General features: G+C 39.0%; 1 protein-coding gene across 7 annotated transcripts in view; it reads right to left on the bottom strand.

Moving 5' to 3' along the window:
* Window positions 1–1,624: 1,624 nt before the first annotated feature.
* LOC135093210 (agrin-like) overlaps window positions 1,625–26,602 on the bottom strand; it is a 503,425-nt gene continuing 478,447 nt past the window's right edge. For all 7 annotated transcript variants that reach the window (XM_063992187.1, XM_063992185.1, XM_063992186.1 and 4 more), the window contains 3 exons: window positions 6,372–6,507; window positions 3,454–3,533; window positions 1,625–1,863 (listed from right to left, as the gene is read on the bottom strand). In XM_063992187.1, the coding sequence (XP_063848257.1) occupies window positions 1,640–1,863; window positions 3,454–3,533; window positions 6,372–6,507 (440 nt within the window). In that variant the 3' untranslated portion in view covers window positions 1,625–1,639. The remainder of the gene's footprint in view (window positions 1,864–3,453; window positions 3,534–6,371; window positions 6,508–26,602) is intronic.

Consider the following 26,602-nt stretch of genomic DNA (forward strand, 5'->3'; position numbering starts at 1 on the left):
GGAGGAGGGAAAGGAGAAAAAAAGGAAGAAAAGGGAACAAGAATCTGCACACAAAGTAAGAAAAAAGTGACGATTATGACATCGACAAGAATAATTATGTTAAAGAGACAGTGACATGCGTGCGAGGAGGAGGAGGAGGAGGAGGAGGAGGAGTGGGAGGAGGAGGAGGAATGGTTCCACTGGGATTCAAGTGTCTACAGGAAAGGCAGAGGGAGGAAGAGGGAGGAGGAGTAGGAGGTAACGAGGGAGAGGAAGCGGGAAGGTAAGGAAAGGGGGAGGAGGGGGGTCTCAAGGGATCTTACCTCCAATTAAGGTGGCAGGCAGCCCTTTCCCTTTCCTCCCCTCCTCCTCCTCCTCTTCCTCATGGCTTAAATTCCCCTCTTCTTCTTTCCTCTGCATTCTAGTGCTACTCTCTCTCTCTCTCTCTCTCTCTCTCTCTCTCTCTCTCTCTCTCTCTCTCTCTCTCTCTCTCTCTCTCTCTCTCTCTCTCTCTCTCTCTCTCTCTCTCTCTCTCTCTCTCTCTCTCTCTCTCTCTCTCTCTCACACGGATTATAACTCAGAAATTAAATTGGTGCACAAAAAAATATGCGCGTTGGTATTAGACAACTATTCCCAGAGAGAGAGAGAGAGAGAGAGAGAGAGAGAGAGAGAGAGAGAGAGAGAGAGAGAGAGAGAGAGAGAGAGAGAGAGAGAGAGAGAGAGTAGATTGTGTTCGTGTGGGCTGCAGGAAAGGGTGTGTAGGTCAAGAGTATTTTTATAAGCGTGAGGGTGTGAGGCGAGGCGAGGCGAGGCGGGAGCGTGAAAATTGTAAGTGTGGAAACTAAATTACTTCAACATTTAAAAAAGTAGAGAGAGAGAGAGAGAGAGAGAGAGAGAGAGAGAGAGAGAGAGAGAGAGAGAGAGAGAGAGAGAGAGAGAGAGAGAGAGAGAGAGAGAGAGAGAGAGAGAGAGAGAGAGAGAGTAAATGGAAATAGGGGGGAAATATTAAGCAGAACAAGAAAGTAAATAAAGATTGATATAACGAAGAAATGGAGAGAGTAGGAAGGAAGGAAGGAGGTAAAATAGAAAATGAAAGAATGAAAAAAAGGAATGAAATGAGAATTAAGAGAGAGAAATATAGAGAAAAGAAGCTGGATATAACAAGGGTAAGGAGAGAGAGAGAGAGAGAGAGAGAGAGAGAGAGAGAGAGAGAGAGAGAGAGAGAGAGAGAGAGAGAGAGAGAGAGAGAGAGAGAGAGAGAGAGAGAGAATAGCAACAAAAACGAACAAAATAAAAGAAAAAAAAACTAATTAATATGAAAACTTTAACAGTAAAAATAAACCAGCTCACAAAAGGGAATGGAACGAAAGGAGAGAAAGAAAAACTCAAAAAGAAAAAAACAGAAAAAAAGAAAGCGAGAAAAAAGAAAGTGATGGGCGAGTAAAGAAGTTGAAGTTTAAGAGATAAGCACACAAGAAAAGGTGCAGGAAAAGTAACTTAATTCCAGCAAGATCTGAGAGAGAGAGAGAGAGAGAGAGAGAGAGAGAGAGAGAGAGAGAGAGAGAGAGAGAGAGAGAGAGAGAGAGAGAGAGAGAGAGAGAGAGAGAGAGAATAAAACGAGGGAAAAAGATGAAAAAAAAAAAAGGCTAAAATTCATTCATCACTTACTGCAGGAGCCCACAAATGCCACCGTGATGGACCGCTGCATGACACACGCCTCCATCTCCAGGTGACAGCGGCTCTCGTAGGTGACCCCGTCAGTGCCACACACAGGAGTCACCACTGGAGCACAGGAATGCGGGCACTGACAGGTCGCCACTCCGTACTGGTTCACCATGCACACCTGCCCGGCCCGACACCCCACCTCGCGACACGGGTTCACTCCTGTGGAAGAAGTGTATTACTTTATTGCCTTTAAGTTCTCGGAAAGAAGAAAGGAAGGGCAGCATGAATTCGCAACACCGTAAAAAGAGAAGAATAAATAAATAAATAAAAGGGATAAATGAATAAAGAGATCTATGCAGGGTTTTTCAGAAATTTACGTTCTTGACTCGAAAAGAGGAAAGCAAGACCAACACGGATTCACACCTGCTAAAATAAATACAAAATAATTAGTTAGAAAATATTAATACAATGAATAAACAAAAACGAAGCCAAAAACAAATAAATAGAAAGGTGTGTATATACAGAAAAAAGAAGAAAATATATACATAGGCCACACCAACAAGGAAAAAATATAAATAATAAAGACGACTGACAGCGAAATGAACACACACAAAAAAAAACGACACTACCTATGTTAATCAAGGGGAAAATTCTCCATACTCTAAAAACGGAAACGCAAGAGAGAGAGAGAGAGAGAGAGAGAGAGAGAGAGAGAGAGAGAGAGAGAGAGAGAGAGAGAGAGAGAGAGAGAGAGAGAGAGAGAGAGAGAGAGAGAGAGAGAGAGAGAGAGAGAGAGAGAGAGAGAAACGAGTAAAAGGAAGTCAAAGAGAAAGACGTACTGGCTGAGAGATGAAAAAAAAAAGAAAAAGAAAAAGGAACGCTGTGCAAGGAAGGAAGGGAAGGAAGCTCCGTACCATAAAAAGGGAGACGAGTAAAAAACAACAAAAATAAAAACGATGCAAGAACACGGTAAACGAGAGAGAGAGAGAGAGAGAGAGAGAGAGAGAGAGAGAGAGAGAGAGAGAGAGAGAGAGAGAGAGAGAGAGAGAACCACGTTAAGCGAGCGAAGATACGAACCTTAAAAAAAAAAAAACGGAGCAACTTCAAGGAAAAAAATACTAAGGGCAGTCAGATTATAAAGAAAAGAAAACAAAAAAAGGGGCTACATTAAGCGCGCGAAGTAGAGGCAATAGGCGTAACAGCAACATCATCATAATCATCAGCAGGAGTAGGAGCAAGCCGATGAAACATGGGTAAGCGCTAAACTGGTGAGCCTCGCAAAACAAGACGAACAGTGATGAACGCACCCACAGTGATACATGGCCGCGTATTTCTTGGGCTAGAGGAGATGTGAGCCAGCTACAGTTAAAGTGAGTCATGGCGGTGAAGCGAATAGTAATTAGACCTAAGCGAGAGCGAGAGAGAGAGAGAGAGAGAGAGAGAGAGAGAGAGAGAGAGAGAGAGAGAGAGAGAGAGAGAGAGAGAGAGAGAGAGAGAGAGAGAATGTTTTGAGATCCAGTCGATGTAAATGAAAAGAAAAAACAGTGAAGTCAAGATGAAAATACGTGAATAATTTTATGGAAACAATGAATAATGAAGGAAGAAAACAAACGTGACAATGACTGAAGGTGAAAAAGTGTGATGATGATGATGATAATGGGAATAAAAAAAAAGAAACTAGAGCATGACAGTGATGAGAGAGATGATGGTGATGGCGATGGTGGTGATAATGATGGTGGTGGTGGTAGTGATGGTTGTGGTGGTGGTGGTGGTGGTGGTGGTGGTACAAGTGAGGGAGGGAAAGCTTACCTGAAGAACACTCGCCCCTGTACAGAATAGTGAGAGTGTTTCTCTGCCGACACGCCTCGAAGTTCATCATACACTCGTTACTGCAATGGTAAGTACGATAATGATAAAAGTAGTAGTAGTAGTAGTAGCAGTAGTAGTAGTAGTAGTAAAAATATAATAATAATAATAATAATAATAATAATAATAATAATAATAATAATAATAAGAAGAAGAAGAAGAAGAAGAAGAAGAAGAAGAAGAAGAAGGAGAAGAAGAAGAAAAGAAGAAAAATAAAAAAAAGAACAAAACACTAATGATGGAAAAAAATAGTAATAAAAATAATGATAACAATTGTAATTCTTGCAGCAGAACATCCACCTTTGTGTGTGTGTGTGTGTGTGTGTGTGTGTGTGTGTGTGAGGGTCCTCACTTTATGACACTCCATCACTTCTCCCAAAATGATGACTTTCATAACGAGAAAAAAAAAAAAAACAGACGGCGTGTATCAAAGACTTGTTGTATATGAAAGGATGTGGGCTGGAGAGTATTTCTTGAACACAATGGCAAAACTTTCCACAATGATCATCACAGGAATTAAAGCGAGTTGGGAAGAAATACGGTTTAAAAATATACAGGGTCTTAAAACAGTATTCCTTCTCTTTATATATATAAGAAATAATAGAATCGCTTCTTTACAAAACAGAAAAGTGACTTATACAAAAATTTTCAAACAGTACTGCTTCACATATAAAAATAAATGTACTTAGTCAGTACAAAGCACAAAATAAAGAAATATTTGTACATTTCTAACATACTACAAAAAAAAAGTGTGAGGAGAATCATATAACATCGAGTAAAGAAGGAAACAGTGACATTTCATTATGTTCACAGCTTACAATTGACATATGAATTATACTCTGCTATTTTTCCGACTATCGTTTTTCTTCATGTAATTCTATGCTGAGGACAATAGTGCGTTGAGATATATCATAATGCCACGCCATCTGTTGTGATTTTGAGGAAATGTAAGAGCGACAGACACGGAAACTTTAAAGGTGTATCCTCAATATTCCGTCTTGGTAACATCATTCCTTCATCACATAAATAATATTCTTTCTAACACTACTTCTTTTTATACCGTTGTCACTACAAGAAATATAACAGCAAACTTCACTGAACTGCTACAATAAAAATACTACTACTATTACTACTACTATTAAAAAAATAATAACGAGAACAAGAAAAATAAGAACAAGGGAAATGATAATGATGATGTTAATAATAATAATAATAATAATAATAATAATGATAATAATAATAATAATAATAATAACTCTCTCTCCCTCCCTCTCTCTCTCTCTCTCTCTCTCTCTCTCTCTCTCTCTCTCTCTCTCTCTCTCTCTCTCCCACACACCTCCCGCTTCTTATTTCTTTATCCAGAACCCCTAAATCATCTCAACACCATCCCTTCTGACATTCTTGCCTTTCCAATTCAATCCCATTCAATGATATGCTCAACTCTTCTTCACACAGTCAATACATAATTATCAATACCTCCCCTCTTATTAATATCCCCATTCTATTCAATCTACATTATTATTACTTTGAACTACATATTATTTTTTTAAGACTTTACTTTTACTGTCTGATTTCACTGTGATTATTCTACTTCATCATATTCCCACCTGGACTGACGTGAGGTATTACTCTTTGCTGAGTTTCACGGGCAATATCACTGACCCATAAGTTGTAAAGTTGGGTGTAGCGTGAGTGAGTGATGTTCTTGGTGATAGATATGAGAGAGAGAGAGAGAGAGAGAGAGAGAGAGAGAGAGAGAGAGAGAGAGAGAGAGAGAGAGAGAGAGAGAGAGAGAGAGAGAGAGAGAGAGAGAGAGATGAAAGCGACAGACACGTAAAGAAATAAATATAAAATGGCCAAATGAAACTGCACTGTGTTTGAGAGTGGCTGAGGGAGAGAGAGAGAGAGAGAGAGAGAGAGAGAGAGAGAGAGAGAGAGAGAGAGAGAGAGAGAGAGAGAGAGAGAGAGAGAGAGAGAATGGAAGGACACAATAGATATGCAATTAAAGAGAAAGGAAGTAAAGGGAAGGACAAATATATGAGAAAAGTTTGACGAAGGAGGAAAAGAAAAGAAAAATCTGAAGAGGAAGGAAGGACTTTACGAGATACAATCACCAGGAAAGAAATGAGGAAAAAACACAGATAAGTTAAGAAAGGGAGGAGAAAACGAGGATAAGTACGAAGAGACAGTAACAGGAATAAAACTAAATAAATGAAAGTATAAAGAGAGACACAAGTACATGAATTGTGAGAAAATAACACTAGAGATTTTTTTTTCCGATTGTTTCTGCGTTATGAAGGAATATCATGTTTATATTCTCACTGAAGTACAAGATAATGTTTATAAGTAAGCTATCGTGTGCCAGAAAGTAACTGTAGTGCTTGTAACAGATGCGATGGAAATGCTGCAGAGATATGTTAAGTATGCCATGGGAATCAACTATGTAAAAATGTAAAATAATAAATAAATAAATAAATAAATAAATAAATAAATAATAATAATAATAATAATAATAATAATAATATCATCTTATTAAATAATCTTAAAAAATAATAATAAAATACACATACACAAAAAAAAGAAAAAAAATGTACCAGAAAAAAAAAAAAAATGTAGGTAAAGAAGACTACACATAATCGTATCCCTCAAGAAGTAAACTGGCCAACTTTCTGGAAATGTAACATGAATGATTTTAGAGCAGTATAATGAGCATATTTTCTCCCATATTTTATACCCTTGATCCTTGAAATATAAAAAAAAATGCAATAAATAAAATAATAATGATAATGATAATGAAGTACAAACACTGAGAACCAAAGCATACCAAAACAAACACATGGTCTCAGCTGTGGGACACGTACCTGTAGGTGGTCCCGTCGCTGGCACACACGGGGGATAGCGTGGTGGGGCAGGTGGAGTTGCAGAGACAACGCGGCACCCTCTCCTGGTCCACGAGGCACACCTGGCCCCTCAGACACACCATGTGGCCGCACGGGTCTGCAGGAGAGGAGGTGAAAGATAAGAGGTTGACTCCTTCAATACCAAAGCATCAATTATATATTCTGGGTACCGTGTAAGGTTCAGATTTAATCCTTTCACTGTTAGTCATTGTTTCCCATGATCATCTACAAGTTTTAAGAGATCTGTTTGTTTGTACTAGTCTCTAAAATGTGTATCTCTCATTCATTATTTTTTTTTATGTCCGTCCAAGCAATTAATTATAGTCACCCCAAAGTTAACAAAAGACGAGCATTGCAGTTCAAGGGTTTTAAGATTATATTTCTTGCACTTGAGGAACTAAAAAGCCATTTGTAATAACTCATCCAATACTATTATGTCACTAGTTATTCCATTCCGACTGTATCGCCTCAAACCAGAACGCAACCAATTGTACTGCTTCAAAATAGAGCACATCCATAACTCTCACAACGAACTGAAATTCTGAGCAATGGATCTCGAAGCTCAAGTGAATCTGAGGCGCCGTTTGAGGAGATCGAACTCGAGGCCTGAGCATGAAAACCCAGTACGTTACCAATCGAGGAATATGATGCACCAGATGTCAAAAAAAAAAAAAAAAAAAGAGCAGGACTTGTAGCTTAACAGTTTGACACGTGCACAGTCTATTGAAAGAATTGTATATAAATGTGAGTGTACAAGGAAAAGGAGACGGAAGATACAAAAGGAAGAAAATAACAGAAAAAAAAGGGTGAAAAAAGATGTGAGGTTTCTGTATACGGTTCGTTATACCTGCACGAAGTTTGGTAGTTGTTAATGGGCGGGTAATAGTGAATGGTAAAGAGAAGCAGCAGGAGAGAAGAGGAGGAGAGGCAACAGGTGACTAAGTATTGCGTGAGAAAGAAGAAAAGTGAGGAGACTTGCCGTGGGAGATGAGGAGAGGTGAGGGATGAAATTGAGCTACATGTTAAAGAAGAGGTGATCAGGGAGGTGGAAGAAATATTGCGAGGGAGAAAAGATGACAAATGTGTGGTGTTATGTTGCGTCAGGGTTCAGTGTGGAATGACCTGCAGGAGAAAAGTAAGAATACCTTAGGAAAAAGAGAGAGAGAGAGAGAGAGAGAGAGAGAGAGAGAGAGAGAGAGAGAGAGAGAGAGAGAGAGAGAGAGAGAGAGAGAGAGCAAAGAAGAGAAACATTACTGAAGGCGTCAGAAGAGAGGAAGAAAAGGAGAAATTTTTATGAAAGAATGACAAGAGACAATAGAAAAGAAGAACATCAACCACACACCACAGGGACGGTAACCACGCGCCACCCTCGATCTGTACTCAGTGATTTGACATTAACGCGCCGACCGTCACCTGCGGCCTGGATCTGCATGGAGCGTGCGTGGGAATACAACACACTGCCCTGCCTCCTGCCGCCCCGTAACAAGTGGTCCGTCTCTGAGCCTTGTTACGTGAGTGGTCACCTCATCCCAGCCTTCACCATGCATCGAAAAGGCTTATTAGTTTTATCAGTGGTTATTATGTTTCCAGTTACAGACGTGATATTTCTGGAGTGTCAGCTAATTGGCATCATTAATTGTAATAAAGAGGTTTTTGTACTTCGGTATATTAAAAAAAAAAATAAATAAATGAAAAAAATACAGGAAGATATTGGCTTTGAGAGAGAGTGGTCGATGAGTGGAATAAATTCAGTAATGATGAATTAATGTAGATAGAAGACACCTAGGGAATAGATTATATTAAAAAGAAACAATGAGTAATAATTAATGTTAATATGAATAGAGAGCACAGTGTATTCTTCAGTTTATGTATAACACTGAAAATCTCACATTAAACACTAAGAAATATGAGACAAAACAAAGGAAGTGAGTGACAAAGGTTATGCAAACAAATTAAAATAAAATAAATAAAAAAAATAAGCAAATAAATAAATAAGATAAATAAATAAATAATTCAGTAAAAATTCCACTGAAACACACGTGTATAAACAAAAAAAGGAAAAGAAAATAGGCAAACCATATAAAAAGAAACCAAAAAGAAAACATAAGAGATAATAAAGAAAGAAGAAAACAGCAAAAAAACAAAGTTGAAAAGAAGGCAAAATAAATTAAGACAAGAGAAAAGACTGATAAAAAGAAAAAGGATGTGGTGACAAAATAAGGCTTTAAACCACAAGACAAAGTAAAAGTGCTCAATCTTTAATCTTCCCACGTGTTCGCTTCAAGCTTTTATAAGAGAGAGAGAGAGAGAGAGAGAGAGAGAGAGAGAGAGAGAGAGAGAGAGAGAGAGAGAGAGAGAGAGAGAGAGAGAGAGAGAGAGACTGACTAAACGACGGCGAGGGACACATTTTAAACAGATTGCAGGCGAAACCTTGCGAGCTTGTGTGACAGAGAGTAGGTAAGGAGTCATGGAAGAAAGAGAAGAAAGAGGGGAGGGAAAAAATAGACGAAAGAGGTGAGAGAGGGAGGGGAAGATAGAGAAAGATGAGAGAGGAGGAGAAAGAAGAAAGAAATGAAGGGAGGAGATGGAGGAAAGAGAAGGGAGAGGAAAGAGGGGAGGAAAAAAGAGAACGAAGGGAAGCGGAGAGAGAGAGAGAGAGAGAGAGAGAGAGAGAGAGAGAGAGAGAGAGAGAGAGAGAGAGAGAGAGAGAGAGAGAGAGAGAGAGAGAGAAGCAGGTGAAAAACAAGAGCAAGGAAATAAAAAAAAATACAATTTAATTTGACTTCTAAATATTTAATTGGGAATCTGAAATAGTGAATGTCTTGCAAGGTGTATCACAACCTCTCACTTCCTCCTTCAAAATATCTCGTTTTCATTAACTTTAAAAACTAGAAAAATTTAACTCCAGACTAATAAGAAAAGTTACATTCGAATAAGTAAAGCAAATACCTATGAAAGATGTTTTTGCAAGGCGTACCAAGATTGTCATTCACTTCCTCCTTGTAAATGTCTCGTTTTCATTGGCTTGTAAAATTGGAACAGAATTAAACTACAGACTATTTAAAGTTTCATTTGGAGAGTGAAGTGAAAAAGCAGACACTGTAAGACCGTATTAATACTGACATGTGTAAGTCTGATGTATTCTTGCAGCTCTTCTTATCTCTACTGTTCTTATGTTGTTATTCAAAGCGAGACATATAAAGACCATCACAGCTTTTCTGGAGACTGAGATAAACAGAACAACAACATTAACACAAAGAAAGTCTACACTGAAATAAAGAAAAATAAATAAATAAATAAATGATACATGAAAACGATGATACGAAGTGGGGCACATGAAAAAAAAATATTTACATCGAAACATTTCTGGGGACTAAGATAAACATAACCGCAATATCAAAACAAAACAAATGCTACATTCGAATCAGCAGAAAAAAATAAAAATAAATAAATAAAATAAATAAATACACATACAGGGGACGACGATACGAAACGGGGCAGCCTAAATCCTCATAAACCTACTGAGGAAAACGAGAAGAAATGCAAAATTACTAATACGGAATAGGAAAGAAAGAAAGGAAGGAAGGAAGGAAGGAAGGAAGGAAGGAAGGAAGGAAGGAAGGATTCTCCAGCTGGGGATTCTAAACTTCAATAATGTCATGCAATATTCCACCAAGTAAAGGAGGAGGAGGAGGAGGAGGAGGAGGAGGAGGATAAGGAGGAGGAAACGATGGTCAGATGCTTGAGGACAGAGGTCTGGTCATCAGAGAGAGAGAGAGAGAGAGAGAGAGAGAGAGAGAGAGAGAGAGAGAGAGAGAGAGAGAGAGAGAGAGAGAGAGAGAGAGAGAGAGAGAGAGAGAGAGAGAGAGAGAGAGAGAGAGAGAGAGAGAGAGAGAGAGAATGTGGGTCAGGCTTAAAGATACAAGACAGCTTGACCTTATAACATAACAGACTGACCTTACTACTGATAAGGTTGAAGGAAGAAACATTATGGAGGGAACAGGTGCAAGGAGAAGGGAGCAGAAAAGAATAATGGGGAAATGATAGATGAGAAAGGATAAAGAGAAGAAAAAAAGGAGAGAAAGGGAAAGACGGTGAAAGGATGGAAGACAAGAAATGAGAAAGGGAATGGAGACATAGGGAAGGAGGAAGGAGAGGAATAGAATGATTGGGAAGGGATGGAGAAGAAAGGAAGATATAAGAACCTAGATACATAAAGGTGATGTATTTTGCGGACAGGTAGAAAAGGAGGAAGAAAGAGGGAAGAAAGAGAAGAGCAAGGTAGAAGGAAGAAGGGAAAAGAAGAGGAGAGGGGGAGAGGGACCATATGGAAGACTTTATTGCGTACTTTGACTTTCAAGTTTTACTTCTAAAGATGAATTTTCAAGAAGTCAATCCAGATTATGCAAACTTCAAAGGGAGTATCAATATGGAAGAAGACTGGAGCTTGTAAGGGGATGGGAGAATGATGAAGGGAGCGTATGACAAGAAAAGTGAAGAGGACAAGGGGACGCAAACGTGAGGGAAGGTGTTAGGAGGGTAAGTGTTTGTACAGTCATGGTCAGAAGTCAAGTACTTTAGTCTCCTGCATTCACTGGTACTGTATTTCCTCTTACCCTCAGTCTTAAAGTCCTCTGATCCAATGAAAATCTATTAGTTGCGGGTTTTTTAAGATTGTTAGTAGATCACGGGATATATGCTATGGTTGGAAGTCAAGTAACCTTCTCCACTTATTGGTACTGTGTTTACCATTCCACCTTGAATTTTAGAGTGTTTTCGTCTAATGAAACTTACTAGCTGACAGGTTTTGCAGAGATTATTAGTATATCAGGGAATATTCGACTTAAGCGAAGAATCTAAACATTGTAGTATTAGGTGCAAAAAATTATTCATTTTCTATGACGATACGCGGGTAAATTAAACTCATAGGAGAGACAGTGAAATTGTGAGAGAAGGAAACAAAGCAAAGTCAGCAAACAGAGGCCGAATAAGTATATAAGATGTCCGGACTTTCAAGAAAAAAGAAAAAAAAATGAAGTGACTGAGAAATACTGCGAGAAAAATAGTCTGCAGAGAATGAAAAGGTAATGTGAAAGGAAATGGAACTTGTGTATTGTACAGGGGGAATGAAGGAGAGAGAGAGAGAGAGAGAGAGAGAGAGAGAGAGAGAGAGAGAGAGAGAGAGAGAGGGGGAGGATGACGAGTAGAAACGGGAAAGATTGGTCAATATATAGTAAAGTTCTTTCCCCTCGCTATGAAAGTCTTCAATGTCAACAAAAGTGACCTTGAAATTAGACAGGGACACAATAAACTTCAAGTCTCTACTCTTACTCTCTTCCGTCTCTCTTGAGTTTCGTTACAATTCCCTTCCCGAATCATTCTTACTTTTCCGGTTTTGATTCCCGTGATGTATTCAGAGTTGTGGGAATTTGTAGAAGCTGATAAGTCAAAACTAGGACGGAGAAGATGGAAAGGTGAAACCACATACAACCATTCCACCCACCCACCCATCCACACCCACACACTAACACAAGACAGGAATGACAAGCCAGTTAAATTCATGATCCATCCCCACTTCATTATTCAGCTCGCCACCCTCCCTTCCATCTGTCATCGTCGTTGTTATCCGCCACACATTTCTGCATTTCATTAATTTCCCTGCCTCTCAGTATTACGATCCTGTGCCTCTGCATGTCTCATATTGCAGCGAGGATAAGGATTTCAATGCAGGAAGACTACGCGCTATCCTCATACACACGCCACTCAAGGGGGTTATGTCAAGTATGATGATGTATCAGGTATGCTCCGCCAACTCCCGCTAGCTCATCATCCCACCGCTGCCACCAGTGTAACATTAATCATCGCCGCTACGACCACAAGCACTCTGGGAACAGTTATAAAGAATGACGAGAGTGTTCCGTCTACATTTCAGGTTTGTGTATTTATTTTTAAGAAAGGAAGTTCTCAGTATTGCTATAAATTGGAGAGAGAGAGAGAGAGAGAGAGAGAGAGAGAGAGAGAGAGAGAGAGAGAGAGAGAGAGAGAGAGAGAGAGAGAGAGAGAGAGAGAGAGAGAGAGAGAGAGAGAGAGAGAGAGAGAGAGAGAGAGAGAAAGTTGCAGAGGTTAAGAGGATTAGTACAAAATTGAATGGCCTGTGCCAGGAACGATTAAATTTTCCTGTGGGAGAACTTTGCGGGGGGAGCCTCACTTTTCCTGAAATGCAAGATAATCAACAGTTAATCCCGTAGGAGCTGCTTCACGGAGTATTAATCGCTTTCATTCCTCCTCCTTTTGCTGACAACTTGTTTTAAAAAGCTTAGACCCTCAGCTCTTCCAAGTAAACTCCCACGGCTTGGGTTCTCAGATGAATTAAACCAAACAAACTTTCCTTCCGTTTTCTTATTCCACCACAAAGAAGGTACGTTATATATAAAGTAAACGGGAAGTATGTTAAAATGCATGCTCTCTCTCTCTCTCTCTCTCTCTCTCTCTCTCTCTCTCTCTCTCTCTCTCTCTCTCTCTCTCTCTCTCTCTCTCTATTCGCCCACGATTTCACTGAAATTATCATAAAGGTGTTATTGTAGCGAGTAAGAGACGAATGTTGAGAATGCTACTATACTGTATATCCTCTCTCCTCCTCTTCTTCTTCCTGCTCTTCATCCTCCTCCTCCTCCTCGTGCTAATTAGGTATCGTAATGGAGAAAAATAATTATTGAGGTACACATTTCATATCCTTTTCATTGCAATTCTCATCCTGATGCGTCTTTTAATATTATTTTTTTTTCTCATCTTGTATCATCGATAGATTCTTTCACTATTTATTTCTTCGTAATTCTGAAATGCCAGTTCGTTATTTTTTTTCTCTCGCCACAGAACGGAACTCCGTCATTCGTCCTTATTTCTGACAAGGACGCACAAACGCACGTACACACACACAAAAATAAAAAAAACACTAGAATTTGTTTTAATCTTAAACTTTTTTTCATATTTTTTTCATCAATGCAGGAATAACTTTTTTCCAAAATCTCTCTCTCTCTCTCTCTCTCTCTCTCTCTCTCTCTCTCTCTCTCTCTCACACACACACACACACACACACACACACACAAAGTAATGGACAAGTTTTACTTTTTGCTCTCTCTCTCTCTCTCTCTCTCTCTCTCTCTCTCTCTCTCTCTCTCTCTCTCTCTCTCTCTCTCTCTCTCTCTCTCTCTCTCTCTCTCTCTCTCTCTCTCTCTCTCTCTCTCTCTCTCTCTCTCTCTCTCTCTCTCTCTCTCTCTCTCTCTCTCTCTCTCTCTCTGAATATTTTTCCCTCCCGGTGATCAACTTACCAGACAGCAGCAGGATTTATGGCAAGACCACCACCACCACCACCACTAGTACCACCACTACTACCACCACTACTACCACTACTACCAGGACTTGTGTCGCTGATAACGAGCTGTTCAGAGCCTGTGCCACCCGTGAGGTTTACTGACAAAGTTTCCAACGCTAAAAAAGAACAAAAAAACAAACAAACACCAGAATACGTTGCCTCCGTTCTTTCGTATACATATTGAGTCATGTTTTTCTTTTTCTTTTTTTTTTTTTTTGCTCTCGAGTAATTTTTTTCTTCTATTTGTTCACTTAGTTTTCAAGAGCTTCGGTTCCTCGCTAATTATTGCGGATCGGATTATTTTTTTCCCACTGATAATCTTTTGTCGGAAAGTTATTATAATTTTTTCTACCTAGAATTCTCAGTCGTGGTAGTTAATTAATATTCTTATGAAACACACACACACACACACACACACACACACACACACAGAGAGAGAGAGAGAGAGAGAGAGAGAGAGAGAGAGAGAGAGAGAGAGAGAGAGAGAGAGAATGAGTGAGTAGGTGAATGAGCGATCGAACGAGTCTTCTGAATGTTTTTTCTTTATTAGTTTCTTATATCTCAAGTTTCCACTCTTTTTTTTTTTTTACCTTCAACTCGTACTTGTTATTGGAGCATATTTCTCGTTTTCAATGTTCAAGTATTTCCTGTTTTTTTTTCTCGAGTTAGCGTGGAGTAGAGACTGCCAGCATTCATTCCACGCGGTAATGGTTCGCCCAAACGCAACTTGACCGCCGCGGCAGAAAGGCGAAATTACTGAGCATAAATCTAAACAAACTGAATAGACACACAGTACCTACACGCAATCTTAACAGACACTCTCTCTCTCTCTCTCTCTCTCTCTCTCTCTCTCTCTGATCAGAAACTCCATGTGTTCTTGAAAACCACTAAGACTTCTGCTCAGTAACGCCACTATAATCAATACTGTGACATACATGTTTCCGAAAGCCCAAGCGTTGATTTCCGATAATTTCCTCTGCCTCACTGCCAACCTCTGAAGGCCTAACAGATGCAGCCGTGGTCTGGTTATACCACCACTACTTCTCACCGCGACCATGCGAGGCGGATGGGAAACAAAAGAGTTACGGAGAAACTGTGTAAGGAGTATTATCTGATATCATGGTACTGATTGAGAGAGAGAGAGAGAGAGAGAGAGAGAGAGAGAGAGAGAGAGAGAGAGAGAGAGAGAGAGAGAGAGAGAGAGAGAGAGAGAGAGAGAGAGAGAGAGAGAGAGAGAGAGAGAGAGAGAGAGAGAGAGAGAGAGAGAGAGAGAGAGAGAGAGCAGAAAAATAGGCATGTCTCAAAGGGTACTAAGACCGACTAGAGGTACATGACGTGTGGAAAACAGTGCTGCTGGAGTTGGTGTTGATGGTGGTGGTGGAATTGGCAGTAATTGTAGTAGTATATAGTAGTAGTAGTAGTAGTAGTAGTAATAAGGGTGGCAATAAAAGATATATTTGTTAGTGGTATAAACAAAGATAAAAAAAAGATGAAGAGATTAATGATGTAAATACTGCCTTTCTATGATTACCATGGCAACTTAATATTCAGTACACACACACACACACACACACACACACACACACACACACACACACACACACACACACATACTCACACACAATGAGAGACGATGCTACTATTGCCATTAGTTAGCATCATCACTATCACCACCAAAACCATCACTATTATTGCAGTTATCTAAAGGCTGGCAATACAAAAATAAGAGGAAACAAGAAGAAAGAACACGCTGTCTCTTCACTTAACTTTTGTAGTGAGTAAATGACGTAATAATTTTGCACACCTCGGAAATAATTCTAAGAACTGCTACGACAAAAGACACAGACAACACCAGGAGGAGGAGGAGGAGGAGGAGAAGGAGGAAGAAATGAAGGACAAGCAGAGAAAGAGAAAGAGGAAGAAGAGAAGGAGGTAGAAAAGAAAAATTAACAGATAAATGATGATGATGATGATGATGATGATGACGACGACGATGAAGTGGAGGAGGAGGAGGAGGAGGAAGAAGAGGAGAAGGAAGACGACGACGAGTGCACAAGCAAAGAATGAATAGAAAGGACGAAGACGAAAAGAAAAAAGAGGAAAACATCTAGAATGAAGAGAAGATGAAGACATGACAAGACGATGTGATGTACAAACAAGGAAAGAAAGAAAAGGAGGTAGGAAAAAAGAGGAAGGAAAAGGAGGAAATCGACCAGGAGGAAGAGAAGACGAGAAGGCGAAAGAGAGCCGGAGCTGATGAAAAAGGAGAGGTCCCGTGGATTACAGGCAGGAAGAGGAAGCATCATCTGAGATTTCCGCTGCCTAATAACATGCTTGGAAGTGTATCCCGCGCAGGGCCCAAGGACAGTTAATTAAAGAGAGCCAGGCGCTTGCTGGTGTGTGGCTGTGTGGCTGTGTGTGTGTGTGTGTGTGTGTGTGTGTGTGTGTGTGTGTGTGTGTGTGTGTGTGTGTGTGTGTGTGTGTGTGTGTGTGTTACCGTCTTGCTCAAACGATCAATGTTGTGGTCTTAAACACTTTTCTTTTGGTATCATAGAGAAATGACATTGTTTTATTTTGTGGAGACGTCTGTTGAATTACACTTCTTCACACACACACACACACACACACACACACACACACACACACACACACCTTGTAAAATTCGTATTAATTTGCGCACTGCGTTTTTTTGTCTGCGTGTGTGTCAGAGAGAGAGAGAGAGAGAGAGAGAGAGAGAGAGAGAGAGAGAGAGAGAGAGAGAGAGAGAGAGAGACCCCGTGTGTGTGTCACCCAATCAACTGAAGTAATTTCACAGTTCCAACATGACAAAGATCCCGCGCCGCCAGCTAATGTCATGAGAAGAGAACGAAGCACACCATAAATCTTAATGAAGAGCAGCGGGACAGAACACACACACACACACACACACACACACACACACACACACACACACTCATACACATAGAGTTGTCTGGTTCCCTTCCATGTCTATGTATCATTTTCATTTTCTTTTTTTAATATCTCTCTCTCTCTCTCTCTCTCTCTCTCTCTCTCTCTCTCTCTCTCTCTCTCTCTCTCTCTCTCTCTCTCTCTCTCTCTCTCTCATCACTTCTATCCTTTTCATCTCCGCTTTCCTCCATTATTTCGTCCATTTTACATCTTCAGACACTCGACATATTCATTTTACTCTTTTTTTTTTTTTACCATTTCGCAATTTCTCACTTATCTATTTCTCTGTCTCTCGCATCTCCCTTTCAACTCTTCATTTCTCATTTCATTAAGCCTGCCTCGTTCTCTTTCCTTGCATTCGTCAGCTCTCCTCTCAAGATTTATGCTTTCTCGCACTTATTCCAATCTTCCTCGCATAATCTGTTATATACTCACACCTGCACCTCCTTACTCCTTCTAGCCATTGTCTCGTACATAAAAAAAAAAAAAACTTTACTATTCTGAATACATGAGCATGATAATATAAAGGAAGCTGCAAGAAGCCAGTAGGTTTAATGCATGGCTGTGTTTGTATGAAACAGGCTTTTATTTATATCTACTTATCATCCCTATCCTCCTTATCCTAAACTTCATCTATATATTTTTGTAATTAAGCACTAAAAACTTGATTACCGAGTTTATTCCATTCATGTACCACTCTGTTTGAGAACGATTATCTTCGTTTATCTTTTTTCCTTTTTCTAATCTAACATATTAAAGTTGAACCTGTTGTTTCTACTCTTTATCCCGATTACTAACCTCAAGAAGCTTACCTACACCACTCTTGCAATATCCATTATACCACCAGAAATATATCTATCAGACCATCTCTCTATCTGCGCCTCTCTGAGAAATGTACGTAAATTCATAAACCAAGATAAAAAAAAACTTCAAATTAACACTTGAACGCACGTCCCACCTCCTCCCACATTCCTGCACACATACCTGAGCCTCATTGCTTGACACGCGCATCTGTGCCGGGAATGATTAAAACTTTGTCAATTAAAAACAATTAGGTACTTAGTTACGGCAAGAGAGGTGTCGCCGCGAGAAACTTGGAGTGCTGGGGAGCGAGTGGGAGGATGCAGAGCTGGCTGGCATGGTGGTGGGCAGAGAGGAGCGAGGAAAAGATAGATGGGAATTAGGACAAGTTGAGGAAGACAGAGAAAGGAGAGTGAAGAGTGAAGGAAAGGAGAGAGCAAAAAGATGAAGAGAGGAAAGGAGTGGAGAGGAAAGAAGAAATGTGTGTGTGTGTGTGTGTGTGTGTGTGTGTGTGTGTGTGAGAGAGAGAGAGAGAGAGAGAGAGAGAGAGAGAGAGAGAGAGAGAGAGAGAGAGAGAGAGAGAGAGAGAGAGAGAGAGAGAGAGAGAGAGAGAGAGAGAGAGAGAGAGAGAGAGAGAGAGAGAAACTGTGCAATTACTAACAAAAATTAATAATCACCACCACCACCACCACCACCACCACCACTACCAAAAGACAAAACACTAACCAAGACTTCAACATTAAACAACCAAACTAAATGCATCACTTACTCTCCCTTTTCTTAAACTTGACCCAATCCTTTTCTTTTTTCCCTTCCCTTCGTCAGCACCTCACCTGTATTCCTCCTTTACCTGCGACTCAGCATAAGGGACAAAGGGTGCAACGAGGACACGCCACGCCCTTAAAGTACCACCATGACAAAGGCCTTCCCCTCTCTCTCCCCTTAATTACTCCCCTTACACGATCCCCCATCTCCTTCCCTTTAATTCTGCTCCGCCTCCTCCCCTGCTCTTGTGCCCCTTTAAAAGTCTCCACCACAGAGGTTGGACCACAAAAGCTTCTTCCCATCATTAGGGGGTTAAGATGACCATTACCGGGGTCAATAATTCTCTCTCTCTCTCTCTCTCTCTCTCTCTCTCTCTCTCTCTCTCTCTCTCTCTCTCTCTCTCTCTCTCTCTCGTTATCCAGATCAGCAGATACCTTTTTTTTCTATATTCTTTTTTTTTTTTTACCTTATCCACTCGTTTTCTTTTACCTGTAAGGATAATTTTTACTTGTACAACTATTTTTTTCCATTTTTTTTTTCATTGGAACTTAATTCTGGTTTCATAATAATTTTTCTTTTCTTTCTGTCGTCATAGTTTCAAGGTAACGTTTGGACTGTTCAGTTTGTTTCTTTCAATGTTTATTTATTTCGGTAAAACTTTTAAAATTTTTGGGTGAGTTCAGATATTTTTCTCTTGTTACTTTTTCATCGAGGACAATAACTTTTTTTCTTATAACAATAGACTTTTTCTTTTCAGTTCCATGTCAACTTTCGTTTCTCAAATTAATTTTTAAACTGCGACTACCACTGCTATTACTACGACTACTACCACAACCATAATAAAAAAATAATGAAAATATGAGCAAATTCAGCAAAGTAAGATATATGTACAAGATTAAATATGAGAAAGAGAAATGAGAAATAGGAAATCCAGTCATGAAAAATAGAGAAAAAAAATATGAAGAAGAGAACAAAAATACACAAGGGAAATAAAGAAAACAGAAAGAGGAAATATAAAACTTTAAAAAATATATATATGTCTTACTAGAGGGGAAAAAAAGGAGGAACTAAATGACAAGAAATACACATGGAGGAAATCAAGATAAAAGACGACAAAAAGAGAGAAGCCAAGAAAGTAAAAGAAGAGAAAAAAAAAAACATATATAAAACCGCAGCAAATTTCCTCTTGGGACGAAGGAGAGCCAGGATGGAGGAAAATAGACTTGATGGAAAGAAATGATAAAACACTCCAGACAGAACACGCAAAAAATACTTACAAAAGGACAGAAAAAAAGAGTAAAACATTCAATTGCAGGAAAATAAAAAGTGAGCAAAGATTACGGAAAATGGCTGCTGCTTGCTGGATGTAAAAATCAAAACTAAAAGAAGAGATAGAAAACGAAACTACATTAAAGAGAGAAAGAAAGAATGGCAAGCAATAAAACTCAGAGCAAAAAAAAAAAAAATATCGAACATTAATTTATAGACAATAATAAAAAAAGAATCAGACAAAAAACAAAAATCATAAAAAAAAATAAATAAGCCAAAAACTTAATTACGGAAAACTAAACTAATAGAAGAAGATTAAAGATAAAAACGAAGCATCATAAAGAAAATAAAAGAGAGGGAGAGAGAAAAAGGAAGCGAATGGTGAACCTGAACCGCAAGTCTGCCCTGGGAAGGACCAGAACCACCTTCAACTTTCTCCTTCAAAGATTTCATATCGATATTTTCTCTTTTATTCTTTGTCCGGCAAGAAAAGAGGCGATTCTTTTACCTTCTCTTTTTACAAATTACTCCTGCTCTATTTCTTCTTTAACTTTTATGGCGCTCGTGTGTGTGTGTGTGTGTGTGTGTGTGTGTGTGTGTGTGTGTGTGTGTGTGTGTGTGTGTGTGTGTGTGTGTGTGTGTGTGTGTGTGTGTGTGTGTGTGTGTGTGTGTGTGTGTGTGTGTGTGTGTGTGTGTGTGTGTGCTTTTTCCTTATTCTGTCTATTACAACACATAATTTTTACATACGTATCTGTGTGCGTGCGTGTGTGTGTGTGTGTGTGTGTGTGTGTGTGTGTGTGTGTGTGTGTGTGTGTGTGTGTGTGTGTGTGTGTTCTTATTCAGTTCATACACATAACTATGAATTTACATGAAAACAAATACAGACCAATAGTAAAACACACACACACACACACACACACACACACACACACACACACACTCTCTCTCTCTCTCTCTCTCTCTCTCTCTCTCTCTCTCTCTCTCTCTCTCTCTCTCTCTTTCATCACCGCCTCTTTACACATTCGTGAGCCTATTTCTGGCCGGGACTGCGCCTCACACACGGGTTCCAAATCCTGCCTGGTCCTGCTGCGCCCCGGAACATCAGTCACCGGCTGCCAAAAGCAACACCCGATTGGTCCTTTCGGAGTGATGGGCTCCAATGGAAGGCGGGTGCGGGCGGTGCGTGTTCGTGAGTCGAGGGCCAACCGGGTAGAAACGTCACATAACTCCACTGATTTCGGGGGTAGCGGAAAGGAAGGAACGGGGAGCAAGGGGAGGAAGGTAAGGTAAGGTTGAGGAAAGCTAAGGTGAGGGTGAGTAAGGTGAAGGAAGGTAAGGTGAGGTAGGGAAAAGAAGGAAGCAACACGGAGGAAGGTATGCTAAGGTAAGGTAAGGAAAGGTTAGGTCAGGTAAGGTAAGGTGAGGCAAAGTAATTAGATAGAAAAGTAAGAAAGACAGAGAATAAGGAAGGTAAGGGGAGAGTCAAAGGAAGGTAATGATGGGTAGCAAGGAAAAGAAAGAAAAGAAAAATGAGAAAAGTAAGGAAGGGAAGGATTAAGGTAATGAAGGAGAGAAGAAAGACACGAATGAATGCCACAGGAAGGAAGGCAGGGGAAGGAAAGTATTGACAGTCACTTTTTTCTTTAATATTCCAGTTCTCTTCAGCAACACGCATATACTCGTACCTTGATGTACCTAAATTCTCACCAGTCCCTCCCAAAAGGCAACAAATTTAAGAGCAGCCAAGTTAAAAGTTTCTACCGTATCATTTCTATCCTTCAGTCTTTATCCTATCCTTCTCTATTCTATCCTTCTCTGTTCTATCCTTCTCTGTTCTATCCTTCTCTCTATTCTATCCTTCTTTTTTATTATATTCTTGCTTCTCTCTATTCCTTTGATCTCAGACTTGAAGTCAAACATAACTCTATGATGTCTTGATCTTCTACACCACAAAGACAGCAATTTTTCTCTCTCTCTCTCTCTCTCTCTCTCTCTCTCTCTCTCTCTCTCTCTCTCTCTCTCTCTCTCTCTCTCTCTCTCTCCACACACACACCAGTAGGTACAACACGACAACACTCCATCATTCCCTTGCCTTCATCCACAATACCCTGTCACCTCTCTCTCTCCCTCCCTCCCTCCCTCCCTCCCTCTCTCTCTCTCTCTCTCTCTCTCTCTCTCTCTCTCTCTCTCTCTCTCTCTCTCTCTCTCTCTCTCTCTCTCTCTCTCTCTCTCTCTCTCTCTGATCCCATTACAATACGCCTTTCAACAAATATTCAGAATTATACGGATCTATTTATGGTTTTCCTGTCTTGAAATTATGTCCGTAGAAGTTGGCATGAAGTTACAAATAGATTGAAATCTGCTTAAAATTAACGCTTCGTTGAGGAATGCCTTAACAAAACTCAAGAAATATAAAAGAAAAGGAAGGTAAGAGCTCCAAATGACGCACCAGAAAGAAGGCGAAGCTATTTAATTTCATGCGTATTGCCAGAAAAATAAAAGTTGTGAGCTAAGTAAAAAAAAAAAAAAGAAAAAGAAAAGAAAAAAAAACATATATATATATATATATATATATATATATATATATATATATATATATATATATATATATATATATATATATATATATATATATATATATATATATATATATATATATATATATATATATATATATATATATATATATATATATATATATATATATATATATATATATATATATATATATATATATATATATATAAATGGTGTAAGTAATATAAGAACTTTAAAATCTCAATAAAAAAAGTGAGCTTGAAAAAGCGGACTAGAGAAATTAAGCTGAGCTGGAAAAAAAAATGCAACAGATGAAATAGAATACTAATAAACGTAGGATTCGAAAATAAAAATAAAGTTATGTAATGCAATAAGCATAACATATTACGACGCACACACACACACACACACACACACACACACACACACACACACACACACACACACAAAGTAGTGGACTGCATCACTAATGAAGTGTGGACCTCAAAAAAAAAAAAGCTTCATAGAAAAATTTAAAAAAATGTAGAACAGAAAAATACCATTCCTTAAAAATTGCTTAAAGTAAACAAAGTAAATGAATAAGTGCAAAAAGAAGTATTTAAGCAACTGAACGAATTAATTAATAAATGCAAGACAATCCTAATAAAGAAAAAAAGCCAGCTCTTTTCATTCGTTTGACCTCAGATGATCCACTGAAACCGGAATACATAAATAAATAAACGGATGAATAAAAAAAATAAAAACACACACATAAAAAAATAAACAAACAAACAAAACAGTAAATAAATAAAAAAAAATTACTACAAAAGAAAAGAATCTGATCTCAATTAATCTTCCTAAATCAAAGTAAACAAATAAATAAACAAATAAATAAACAAATCAATAAATAAATAAAAAAACAAATAAAGAAAAGACCCCAATAAAAAAAAAAAGAAAAACATATTTATTCCTTTGATCTCAGCTGATCCTCCCACAGCGGCCAGGCTTCAGGAGAGGTCACGCAACTAAGACCTCGATCACTTGTCCTTCTCTTCCCATCCCTTGCTTCCTTTGTCCTCTCGGATTATCCCGCGAACTTACACCAAAGGAGACATGACGCCTTTTTGTACACGACACGAATATGAACCAGGCGGCGACGCGAGAATATTGACGCGATAAGATAAAAAAAGAAAAAAAAGGAAGAAAAGAAGAAATATTGTGCTATGAAAGTTTATTAGTCGTAGCAAAAGACTTAATGGTTGTAAATAAAATATGCTTGACCACGAGACGAATATGAATCAGACACACCGTTACCACCTGAGCACGAAGCGTCGATGCAAGAATATTGACGCGATAAGATTTAAAAAAAAATAATAATAATAATAATAAAAAAAAACACGAAGAAAAAAAGAAGAAAAATTATGCTATGAAAGTCTATTAATCGTAGATGAAGACTTAATAGGAGTAAATGAAAAATGAAGTGCCCTAGGTGTTTATAAGGTGATATCAAGGAGCGTGACAGGAAGTATCATAAAAAAAAATAATAAATAAATAAAAAATACAAGTGGAGTCAAGGCCACTGGAGCACTGACGAAGAAAACGAGATCAGGGAAAGATAACGACGTGGAAAATGATTGAGGCGTACACACACACACACACACACACACACACACACACACACGAGGGATCAAATAATTAGTAATTAGAAATATATAAAGAAATTATTATAAAAGAAATTATATGAAAAATGCCAACCCCTTCTCTCTCTCTCTCTCTCTCTCTCTCTCTCTCTCTCTCTCTCTCTCTCTCTCTCTCTCTCTCTCTCTTACAGAACATAATTTAATATGAATCAGATCAACGATAAAATAATGAAGAAATTGAGAGACGATCCATGAAATTTCCCCCCCCTCTCTCTCTCTCTCTCTCTCTCTCTCTCTCTCTCTCTCTCTCTCTCTCTCTCTCTCTCTCTCTCTCTCCTTGATTGTAAGTTTCTTCATTACTTTTCCGTAAAGAAAAATCGTGAAATTCATCTATGCGTCAAAATGGAATCGTGATATGCGAAAGGAATGATGAGGAGGAGGAGGAGGAGGAGGAGGAGGAGGAGGAGGAGGAGGAAGAAGAAAATGCAAAAAAAATAAAAAATAAACAAATAAATGAAAAATAAATAAATAAATAAATAAATAAAAAAGAAGTTTGAAAATGCAGAGGAAAAAACTTATCACGGAAATTCAAAATAAGAATGTTCAAATAAAAACGAAATAGGAAATGAAGAAAAAGACATCACTGGTGAAGGGTGGGAGGGGAAAACGGCAGAAAGATTAATGAAAACAAAAAGAAAAGGAAGGAAAGTAAGAAAAAATGGAAGAAAAGAACATAATTGATAAAGAATGAAGGAAGAGATGGGAATGAAAGTGACAGAAAAATATAAAGAAAAAGAATAAAGGGAATATAAATGGATATTATAGAGAGGAAGGAAAAATAAAAAAAATAAAATAAAGGGGAATAAAAGAGGAGGAGCATAATATAATGAAAATTCTCTTCATAAATAAAATTGGAAGGGAGGAAGAAAAGCGACGAAGAAAAGAAAAGAAAAAAAAACAGACGAGGTGGAAAGAAAATATGGAAGCTTACAGAAGATGAAAGAAAGAAGAGAGAGAAAAGAAGAGAAACGTTGAAAATGGGAAACAGGACGGAAATGAGAAAACACGAGAAAATCCATGAAAGAAGAAAGCCAGAAGAGAGAAGTAAAACAAGACCAGAAGGAGATAATAAGATGAAAAAAAAAGCTATAAAAGAAAGACACAAACAAAAACAGAAAAAAAGGAGGAAGAGACACAAACAAATAACGAAAAAAAGAGAGAATAAGAGAAAATAATGCAATGAGAAAGGAAATGAAGAAGGAAAAAAAAAGGGCCAGAAAAAGATAACAGGACGAAAACAATATGAGATAGAGAGAGAGAGAGAGAGAGAGAGAGAGAGAGAGAGAGAGAGAGAGAGAGAGAGAGAGAGAGAGAGAGAGAGAGAGAGAGAGAGAGAGAGAGAGAGAGAGAGAGAGAGAGAGAGAGAGAGAGAATAACCCTCACACACACACACACACACACACACACACACACACACACACACAGTAAAAAATAATCGAAGAATAATGCAACAATGAGGAAGGGAATGACACGAAGGAAACTATTAAAAAAAAAAAGTGGAAAAGAGCGTAGGAGGGGGTCATCTCTCCCGGGGCTTTGTAGTGTAACTGTGAATATAAGATTATCCCAAGTCTCTGAGGGTCTCAAGGTCTGGCTTGTCTGCTGGGAAATCAAGTCACTGGTAGAGGAAAATGAAGCCGGCGACGGTGAGGCAGAGTGGCGGGTGAGTGTGTGTGAGAAGAGTGAGTTAGGACATGAGGAAGGGATAGAAGGATGGAAGGAGATGTCGTGTGAGATGATGTGTGAGTGAGGGAAGGAGAAAGGGAGAGTTTAGACATGAGGGAGGAATAGAAAGGTGAAGGTGATACGTGAGTGAGAGAGGGAGGGAGGGAGGGACAGATGGAGAGTAGGAGGCAAGGCAGTTGATGAGTAATAATGGTACATGAATGAATGAATGAGGTAGGAACGGGAGGTAAGAGTGAATTAATGAATGAGGGGAGGAAGGAATGATGGAATGAATGAATGAAGGAAGGAAGGAAAGAATGAAGTGATGAGAGAGGATAAGTAGTGAATAAATGAATGAACGAGGAAGGAAAGAAGTAATAAGTTGAAGGAAAGAAGGATGTAGAAGAGACAGTGGCAAGGAGAGTGTGGTAAAGAATATTGAAAGGAGAGAAGGAGAGTTTGAAGAAGCGCGAAGAGGATGAGAAGAGATGGGGCCCGAGAAGAAAGAGAAAATTATTTACTACCTGGATAAATCAAGTGACAGATATGCGACTCTCCTGCAGCTAAAGGAAATAAAGAACCATTTTCAGGAGTCGCCGCCCGCAGCACTCAGCTATTGCGACAGGGAGGAAAGGGAAACGTGGAGTTGAAAATTCTCAAGTCCGAGGAAATAACCGATAATGGAGGTAACAAATAATGAAACAATTATGCTCTTGTGGCGGGCGCGGAAATATTTACGTGGGGACTGGATTATCGTCCTGCTTTGCTGAACGAAAGAAAAAAAAAATGATAGATATGAACTCATTTGCCATGAAAACAACACACACGTTTCCTTGCATTATTATTATTATTATTGCAGAATATTCGTTCGAGCGAGTTTCAAGGGAAGCGATCGATGTTGCATTCCCAAAGCGTGCCAGGAGCTTGTCTCCCGAGTTGCAGCGTCTTGCTTTTATTAGTGAGCCACTGTTTCTTACTGTCCTCGCAGTAAGTTCACACAGCTTTGACCTACCGGCGTTGTCAAAGCTACATCTTAAAGACCTAAAGAAATTCTGGATGATTTTTCTTCTAGACTGAATTCGAATTGAGAAATTTCAAATCCTCTTATTTGTAAATGTTATTTTTCTGGCTTGGCATTGCATCGTCTCGGCAAA

The sequence above is a fragment of the Scylla paramamosain genome, chromosome 42 (assembly GCF_035594125.1).
Source record: "Scylla paramamosain isolate STU-SP2022 chromosome 42, ASM3559412v1, whole genome shotgun sequence".
In the NCBI taxonomy this organism is placed as follows: domain Eukaryota; kingdom Metazoa; phylum Arthropoda; class Malacostraca; order Decapoda; family Portunidae; genus Scylla; species Scylla paramamosain.